The sequence below is a fragment of the Indicator indicator genome, chromosome 18 (genome assembly GCF_027791375.1).
Source record: "Indicator indicator isolate 239-I01 chromosome 18, UM_Iind_1.1, whole genome shotgun sequence".
NCBI lineage: Eukaryota > Metazoa > Chordata > Aves > Piciformes > Indicatoridae > Indicator > Indicator indicator.
In genome coordinates this window covers 17974238-17983886 of record NC_072027.1, presented here as the reverse complement: position 1 = coordinate 17983886, position 9649 = coordinate 17974238, and the positions used below count along the sequence as shown (strand labels likewise).

At 56.2% G+C, this 9649-nt stretch overlaps 1 protein-coding gene across 1 annotated transcript; it reads right to left on the bottom strand.

Moving 5' to 3' along the window:
• Positions 1 to 3063: 3063 nt before the first annotated feature.
• LOC128972832 (interleukin-4-like) lies at positions 3064 to 6701 on the bottom strand. Its single transcript, XM_054388960.1, has 4 exons — positions 6570 to 6701; positions 6354 to 6401; positions 4025 to 4156; positions 3064 to 3168 (listed from the first exon to the last, which is right to left on the bottom strand). Exons 1-4 carry the CDS (start codon positions 6699 to 6701, stop codon positions 3064 to 3066), a joined length of 417 nt encoding a protein of 138 aa, XP_054244935.1.
• Positions 6702 to 9649: the final 2948 nt, after the last annotated feature.

The window sequence follows — 9649 nt, the reverse complement described above, 5'->3', positions numbered from 1 at the left end:
CAGCTATTTGAAGGGGGCTACAGGAGAGCTGGAGCAGGACTTGTTCCAAAGGCATGGAGTGACAGGAGAAGGGCTGATGGCTTCAGACTGGAAGGAGCTGGATTGAGATGAGACATTAGGAGGAAATTCTTCCCCATGAGGGTGGTGAGGCACTGGAACAGGCTGCCCAGAGAAGTTGTGGAGGCTCCAAGCCTGGAAGAGTGTTCAAGGCCAGGTTGGATGGAGTTCAGCAGCCTGGTCTGGTGGGAGGTGTCCCTGCCCATGGCAGGGCTTTGGAAGTAGATGTCTGAGGTCCCTTCCAGCCCAAACCATTCTATGATCCTGTCTCATGTTCCATCCTTCTCATCAAACCAGACCCTGAAAATGGCTTCAGTGCTGCTTTGTCCCCACCCTTAGGTCAGTGGTGAGCCTCAGCAGATGGGTGCATAGCTCTGGCCTGCCCTAACTGCCAGGCCAGGGCAAACTGTTGTGTTCCTGTGTTGTGTTGTGCTAAGATTTGCTGACTGTTGTTTTTAAGGGAGTTCCTCTTGAACTGTGCTTTCAAAAAGCCAACTGGACAGGGTGGGTTGGGTTTGGTTTTTGACCTGGCAGACATCAATGCCTTAGTGACACCCCTGGGCCTGACCCTGTGCTTCAAGGGACAGAGAAATTACCTCTAGAGGCTTTAGGATTTAATAACCTCACAGTGCTGCTGCTGCAAACAAGAGTCCTCTGCACATCTAAGTGAGCTTTGGGCAGGGAAACCAAACTGCTGCTTGTGCACCTTTGTAACTGGTTGGAGAAGCCTGGATTGGTTGTCATCTCCTGTTGCAGGGGCTTGGAGAACAAATTCTCTGCTCTTCTAGAGGACTTCAGGTGAGCCTTCTCATGGCCATGAGGATCTCTCACCCTGGTTTACCATTTTGTTTTCAGAAGGGGGAGTCTGGTGTGGGGCTGACCTTAGTGACCCTCTGGACAGTCTGGGGATGTCTGACAGGTCCATAATGTGTCTCAAGGAGGAAGGGGGTTGGTTGTGTGGGGGTCAAGATCTTAATCCAGCCCTTCCCATCCCATGCTCTGTAGGATCTCTCCAATTCCCACCTCCCTAATATAGATCTTGTGTGTTCATCTCCATGTCTCACCACCAGAAGGTTCCCCTCATTGCAGGACTTCAACCTTAATGCTGAGGTTCTGGCTGGTTTCTGTTGTTTGATGTTGTGTACATGAATTAGTTCATCTTGTTCCTGAGGAGGGGGAAATGGTCCTTAGTGCCTTTCTCTGACTGCACTGCACATCTCCAGGCTGTCACCTTCTCAACAGTTCTGCTTAGCCAAGCTCCTGTAGAGAGGAGAAACTGCTCATCTGTAACATTTTCTTCTTATTTATTGGGTTTTCTAACTGTTTTGTTTCTGGGTGTGCTTTGTGTTATGATTAAACCTTCTTCTTGACACTGTATATAGCAGTCCTGTGGCCCTGGAGCATGTTCATCCCATCAAATAAAACTCTTGATTCCTAGTTCCACCCTCTCTGCATGGTTTTCAACTAACTTGGTGCCCACAGCAGCTCTCTGGCTTGGCTGAGTCAGGCTGTGGGGCAGGAAGGGCAGCTCAAGCAGTCTGTGGAGCTCTGATCCACAGCAGTGGGGGGAGAAAGGGGATGGAGGCTGTGTGGGGACCACTGCCAAGCTCCAGGGCACTGGGCAGCAAGCTCCTGTAGAGGCAGAAGAGGAGGATGCTTTGTGAGACCCTAGAGGAGATCAGTGGGATGAGGGTGGTTGAAGAGCACAAGATGGGCCTCAAGGAGCTGAGAAGGCAGACAGAATCGTTTAGACTGGAGCAGATCTTTCAGATCAAGTCCAACCACTGCCCCAACACTACCCAAGCACCACCCAACCTGGCCCTCAGCACCATATCTGCACAGCTTTGAAACCCCTTCAGGGATGGGGACTCCACCACTGCGCTGGGCAGCCTGGGCCAGGCTTTGATAAACCTTTTGGGGAAGAAATTGTTCCTCATGTCCATGCCCTGGGGCAACTTTTGAGGCTTTTTCCTCTTGTCCTGTCACTTCTTCCCCGGGAGAAGAGACCAGCACCCGCTTGGCTCCAACCTGCTTTCAGGGATTTGTAGAGAGCCAGAAGCTGCCCCCCTCAGCTCTCATGTTTGTGACATTCTCTGCCCCACTCCAACAGGTCCCTGTCTGTGTGGTGCTGAGGACTCCAGAGCTGCCCCAGCACTGCAGGTGGGGTCTGAGCAGAGCACAGCAGAGGGGCAGAATCCCCTCCCTGCCCCTGCTGCCCACACTGCTGGGGATCAGCCCAGGACAGGCTGGGGCTGGGCAGCAGCACTTGGTGCCAGCTCCTGTCCAGCTTTGCACCCCCAAGGTGTTCTCCTGAGGGCTGCCCACCAGTCTGTGTTGATACCAGGGGTTGCCCAGCCCCTGTGCAGGACCCTGGCCTGGTTGAACCTCAAGAGGCTCACTTTGTTCCCTCTGCTGCAGGAGCTGTACTCATCCCAGTGCATTCCTTCCCCTAGAGGCCATCTCAGCCTGCCCAGGCTCCAGCTTTTTGTGGCCTAACCTTGCAGCTCCCTTGAGTCCTGGGACTCAGCTGATGCAGGAACCAAAGCCTGCAGAGTCCTGGGGCTTTCCACAGCCCTCTCCAACACTGTGCCAAAGTTAGTTGCAGAATGGTGGACACCTAAACACCTGCAGGACTTTGGTCTTGTGCTGCTGGGGAGACTGTAACCACCACCCAGCTCTGCTGCTGGCTGGAGTCTTCTCCAACCAAAGCAATTCTCTGATTCTATCCTCTCCCACACCACCATTAGCAGCCAAGAGCAGGCTGCAGCCCCAGATCCCTCCTCAAGGAAGCATCCCAAGGGTCCTTCAGAGGTTCTGCTCCCTCCTTGCTGTTGGCACCCTCAAGCTCTCAACCATGCTTCTCTCTACTTTCTTCTGCTTGAGAAACATCTCAGGCACCTTCCACCACATTTAGTCCAAAAATACATTTATTTAAAAAAATATAAATAAGCTCTGAAAAACATGCAGCAGCATTAAGGTTCAAACCCAAGAGGCCAAAGTGGTTTTTCACTCCCAGCTCCTGTTCTTCATGAAGCGTTGGTGGACTCTGCGTAGATCCATCAGGAACTCCTTCAGGGAAGTCGTGGTGGCTCCTGCCACAGGACATGGTGCCTGCAAGAGGGAGAAATGACCCTGGGCATGCTTCCTTGAGGAGGTGTCTGGGGCTGCAGCCTGCTGATGGCTGATGGGGTGTGGGAGGAGGCTAGAGTCAGAGAATTGCTTCAGTGGGGAAAGACCTCTGAGCTTCTTGTATCTAACCCTCCACCCAGCCCCACCATGGCCATCAAACCATGTCCCCAGCTGCCATGGCCACAGAGGTCTTGAATACCTCCAGGGATGGGGACTCCACCCCCTCCCTGGACAACCTCTTCCAGAGCCTGAGCATTCTTTCTGTAAGGAAAGGATGAGGTGGAAGCAAGAATGGTGGCCAAGGGAGAAGTCTGAAGGCTGCAAAGAGCTTAGAATCATAGAATCACAGAATCATTCAAGATCATCAAGTCCAACCATTCTCTAACTCTTCCATGTCAGAATCACAGAACTCATTAGAGTGGAAGGGTCCCTCAAGGGTCATCTTGTCCAACCCCCCTGCAAGCAGCAGGGACAGCTCCAAGTGGATCAGGCTGCCCAGGGCCACATCCAGTCTGATCTTGAATGTCTCCAGGGCCTCAGGCACATCCCTGGGCAGCCTGTTCCAGTATTTCACCACTCTCACTGTGCAGAATTGCCTCCTGGTGTCCAACCTAAATCTGTCCTGCTCCAGTTTCAAACCATTGTCCCTCATCCTATCCCCACAGGCCCTTCTGAGCAGTCCCTCCCCAGCCTTCCTATAGGTCCCAAGCACATCTCTGGGCAAGCTGTTCCAGATTTCAGTGGAAAAGCCTGGAGCTACACCAGGTCTGGTGTGAAGCCATGTCCCAGCTTGAAGGCTGCTGAGGGCTCCCTGGTTGAGGGCAGAGCTTTGCCTTACCTTGTGGCCCATGTTCTTCCTCTGGACCAGTGTGAGCAAGTTGGAGTAGATGCCCTCCAGGTAGCTGTGGCAGCTCTGACTCTCCCCTAGCACAGTAGCAGCTTTGCATAAGATCTCCACATCATCACCTGTCTGGAAAAAGACACAGGGGCCCCTTTTGGAAACCCTCTTCTACAGCCATGGCTTCAGCAGCAGATTCCAGCTGCACACGTGGTGCATTTCTGGCCCCAAGGGCAGCTCTGAAACGCAGCTTGAGATGCTCCCTCCTGCAGGAGGTCAGAGACAGGCTGGGTGAGGCCTTGAGCAACCTGGGCTAGTGTGGGCTGTGCCTGCCCGTGGCTGGGGGGGTTGGAACTGGATGATCATCGAGGTCCCTTCCAACCCCAACCATCCTGTGACTCAGTGTCAAAGCTTCCCAGTGCCTGTGTGTGCACTTGGCTCTGTTCCCATCCCTGGTGAGCAGGGAGCTGCCAGTGAGAAGCTGTAGCAGAACTTGGCACAGTGATGAGCACCCACAGAATCCCAGCATGCTGGGGCTGGGAGGGACCTCTGGGGATCATCCAGTCCAAGCCCCCTGCTAAAGCAGAGGCACACACAGCAGCCTGCCCAGGAGCACAGTGTCCAGCTGGGTTTGGAAGCTCTGCAGGGAAGGAGAATCCACAACCTCTCTGGGCAGCCTGCTCCAGGGCTCCAGCAGCCTCACACCAAAGAAGTTCCTCCTCCTGTTCAGGTGGATCCTCCTGGCTTCCAGATTGTGCCCACTGCCCCTTGGCCTGTGGCTGGGCACCACTGAGGAGCACCTGGCCCCACATGCTTCAGGCTCTTGTTGCAGGTGTGAATGTGGGACCTGTCCCAGGGAGCTGCTCCTTACAGGGTCCCTTGGGAATGAATCTGGTTTGGGAAGGAATAACAAAAGCCCTTGGGAAGAGATTGCCTCCATCAGGTGCTTTGAGTAGGTAAAGGCAGCAGCAGAGACACCCGGAAGGTGAGGAGCTAAGAAGTGCTGGTGGGAAGAAGAAATCATTTCAGCTGTCTTCTCTGGGCACATTCCTGGTGGCACCTCAGTGCAGGACCTCTGGCAGGTCCCTGTGAGCTCCACCTGCTTGTACCTCCTCAGCTGTCACCCAAGTGCCACCACCAAATCAGCCACCAGCCCATCCCTGTCAGCACAGCCATCTCTGGGGCTGGGGGACTCTTCTCTGTCCCAGGGCCTGTCCCTGCAGCAGGAGGGGTGGAGGGACCCCCAGCCAGGGGTGCTGAGCCCCAGCCCCTCACAGGAGACTGCTGTGCCCCTCAGGTGCCAGGCAAATGAAGGGCATCTGCAAGGGCATCGGTGAGGGCATGGGCTTTGTGCCAACAGGAACCCTGGGGGCTGGGGGAGCTGGCTCAGGCTTCAGAGCAGAACTTGCCTTCACCATCTGCTGCCAGATCTTCTGAGGAGCCTCCCACCAGAGGGACAGAGGCTGCAGAGGGACAGTGTCCAACCTGGGTGTGAGACACCACTCCAAGGCCAAGGGAGAAGGTTCTCCTCTCTTCCCTCTGAAAAGCCTGAAAGCCCTCAGTGCTGCCTCAGCACCCCCTGCCCATCCCTGCCCACTCCTCTGCCCTTCCCCATGGCCTCTGACCCTGCTTTGGCTGCAGCTGGAGATGGGTGTGTGAAGGTGAGGGCACCAGTGCTGGGCACTGGGAGCAGTGAGGACCAGCCTGGCAGCCCAGCATCACTGCCTGGGGCTCATGATGGGCTCCTTGCTCCTGTGCCACCCCTGCTGGGCACTGGGAGCAGTGAGGACCAGCCTGGCAGCCCAGCATCACTGCCTGGGGCTCATGATGGGCTCCTTGCTCCTGTGCCACCCCTGCTGGGCACTGGGAGCAGTGAGGACCAGCCTGGCAGCCCAGCATCACTGCCTGGGGCTCATGATGGGCTCCTTGCTCCTGTGCCACCCCTGCTGGGCACTGGGAACAGTGAGGACCAGCCTGGCAGCCCAGCATCACTGCCTGGGGCTCATGATGGGCTCCTTGCTCCTGTGCCACCCCTGCTGGGCACTGGGAGCAGTGAGGACCAGCCTGGCAGCCCAGCATCACTGCCTGGGGCTCATGATGGGCTCCTTGCTCCTGTGCCACCCCTGCTGGGCACTGGGAACAGTGAGGACCAGCCTGGCAGCCCAGCATCACTGCCTGGGGCTCATGATGGGCTCCTTGCTGCCATGCAGTGCCACACCAGGACGGGCAGGACTCCACGGCTGCCTTGTGCTCTCCTCCAGCCCCTGGCAGCCTCTGCCCATGCCTCCCATGCCCCCAAGCCCAAGGAGAGGTGAATTTTCTCTCTTACCTTACCACCTGCAAAGACATCTGTCACGTTCCTCCTGTCACAGGAACCCTGCAGGGAGACACACCGGAGGGCAGCCTTCAGGCAGGAGAAGCCAGCAGCAGCCAGCCCTGCTGCCACAGGAGGCAGGCACACGCCTGGCCCTCTGCCTGCCTGCTCTCAGCACCTTCCTCTGCCCCAGCACCCCCGAGCCCAGCAGTGGGTGAGCTCTGAGCCTACCTGTGTCTGGAGGAGCTGGCTCAGCAGCCTGATGTTCTCCCTCAGGAAGTTGGAGGTGGGTGGCAGCAGGGTGGCCGAGTGGCCCTGGCAGGCTGAGAGCAGCAGGGTGGTGAGCAGCAGCAGCATGCCCATGGCCTGCTTGGGTGAAGCCTCCCCTCAGCTGGCAGTGCCTGGATTTGGGGGTGACCTCTACCTGGTGTGTGCTTTCCTAGGAGAAACATCTCCATTTATGGCTGGCAAAATTGCTGAACCTGTTGGAAAAAAAAAAAAAAAAACAACAAAACACAAACCCAACAAAAACCACCCAAACCCTTTGGGTTTGTTTTTTTTTTTCCCTTAGCTGCACTTTCCAGAGTCACTCCTATGGACAAGAGGACTTTTTGCAGCAGTCAAGATGCTCTTCTGATCTTGCAACGTAGGAAGTTTCCACCGTGAGCCGGCGGTGGTAGGAGTCAGCTCGCAGCAGGCAAGAGGGACCTGCCCACCTGCCCTGCCCACCCTGCCTCTCCCCCATCCCAAGGCCTTTCCCAACACCTTCAGGTGGAAGTGGCCCAGCTGGGAAGACCCCAGCCCCGACCCTGCTCAAATCCTGGAGCTTTGCTTTTGTTTCTCTGTCCTGCCAGCTCCTGCAGCTCAGGGTTCCTCATCTGACTATCTCCAAATCATGCAAAGCATCCTTCATCTGCATAGTGCCTGCTGCCCTGGGCTTAGCTTAACCTGTGCCTGGGGAGGAACAGAAAGGGTGGTGAGCCCTGCCTGGGGCCCACTGGGACTAAAAACTCCAGGATTGGGAGGTTTATGGAGACCTAGGGGAGCTTTCTGGACAAACAGGACTCCCGAAACAGCGTGGCTCAGCCTGCAGCAGCCTGCAGGGGTGTGGGTGAGGGAGAAGGAGCTGGTGGTCTCCTGCAAGAAAGCTGGGGAGGGACTTTTGATAAGGGATTGTAGTGATAAGATGAGGGGCAATGGCTGTGAGCTGGAAGAGGGCAGATTGAGCCTGGAGATGAGGAAGAAATTCTTTGCAGTGAGGGTGGTGAGACACTGGAACAGGTTGCCCAGGGAGGTTGTGGATGCCCCCTCCATGGAGGTGTTCAAGGCCAGGCTGGATGAGGCCTTGAGCAAGCTGGGCTGGTGGGAGGTGTCCCTGCCCACAGCAGGGAGTTGGAACTGGATGATCTTTAAAGTCCCTTCCAACCCATTCCATGGTTCTGTGATGTCAACGCTGGGAGTTCTGCTGCTGGGGAAATGGAGCTTTGCTCCTCCACCTGGCCAGCTGCAGGCTGCCCCAGCCCATCCTACCTGGCTTGGGGTAAAGCCTGAGTGAGGTGCAGGGGCTGGCACCCCCAGGCAGCCCTGCTGCAGGAAACAGTGCTGAGCAAGCTGCTAAGCAGGGAAGCTGTGGAGTTTTGTAATAACTAAGAGGGATTTTCCTCACTCAAACAGCAACTCCCCAGCTGATGCTCGATAAGAGCCTGCGAGGGCTCCAGGAGCAGCCAAACAAAGGCAGCTGGGTTGGTCTGGTTCCAGAATGCCCCAGATGGAGTTGGTGCCACTGACTCAGACAGAGCTTCACCAGGGGGTGTGTCTGCTGCCTGCACCACACTGATGGAGAGCAGATAAGTGTCCCTGCTCCCATGGCAGCAGGGGTGCCCCCAGACACCTCACTGCTCTGTGCCCGGGGGTGGTGGGGAGCTCCCTGCCCAGCAGGCAGCAGACAGTCACAGAATGCTTGGGTTGGAAGGGACCTCTAAAGGTCATCTAGCCCAACATCTGCAACCAGAGCAGGTTGCTCAGAGCCCCAGGCTGACCTGGAATGGTTCCAGGGATGGGACATCTCCCACCTCTCTGGGTGACCTGGGCCAGGCTTTCACCACTCTCAGGAGGAAACATTTCTTCCTTCTCTCCACTCTGAATCTCCCTCTTTCAGTTCAAACCATCAGCCCTTGTCCTGTCACAACAGGCCCTGCTCAGAAGTCTGTCCCCAGCTTTCTGACCAGCCCTTGAAGCACTGAAAGGCCACCAGAAGCTCTCCCTGGAGCCTTCTCTTCTCCAGGCTGAACAACCCCAACTCTCCCAGCCTGGCCTCCCAGCAGAGGGCTTCCAGCCCTGCCAGCATTGCTGTGGCCTCCTCTGCCCTAGCTGCAAGGTGAAGGGGGTGGAGGTGGGGGTCCTGTCCTGCAGGCACAGTGTTTTCCCTCATGATCAGGGTGGAAATCTCTGAAACTGGAGTAAATGAACAGAAAATGCTAAATGAACAGAAAAATGGAACCTTTGAGCTGCTCAGGCTGAATCATGGTGGAAACCTGCATCACTGTGTGATGAGAAGGTCACCAGTGAAGGAGAAGATTTCCATGTCCTCTCCTGAGGCCAGCTGAAGGCAGCCATGGGCCCATCAGTCAAGCTGGAGGGCAGGTTCTGGCCCTGGCACAGTGCCCATCTCAGGATGTCTGGGGCTGAGGGTCATTTCTAGAGCCTCAGCAGCACCTCTGTCCCAGCCACTGCTCAGGGCTGAGCCTGCTGCTTGATTCAGAAACATGTCCTCAGTTTTCCTCCACTGCCATGCTCCTCCTCCTGCTGTCTGCTTTGAAGCATCTCCCCATCCCACAAGGATCCTGGGCTGGGCTCCCTGCAGCCACCAAGTCTCAGAACCACCAGCTCTGCTTTTTAACCCTTTTCCATTTGCCCCATCTGGAGGGATTCCAGGACAGCCACTGAGGAAGGACCATGAGGGCTTGCTGGAGCATCCCATGCTGCCCAGGGGAAGGTCCAGCTGGCACTGGCAGAGGTGTGCTGCTGCTTTCATCCCTTTCTGCTGCCTGCCAGGTCTGGTGCTGCTGCTGCTAATGATGGGGTTGCTCCAGAGCAAAGCCAAAGGCTGCAGGTGATGCCCCACCACAGGAGTTTGGAGCCATTTCCTGCAGTAATAATGATCCCCAACTGCCATTTTGGACTATTTATTGCCTCCCCCACTGCCTGCCAAGCAGGGACTTATCCTGTGAGCCAGCCCCATGGGTGCTAGCACTGGGAAAATGGGATTCTGCACCTCTTCATCCCAGCCCTCTCTGCTCAGCTGAGCACCA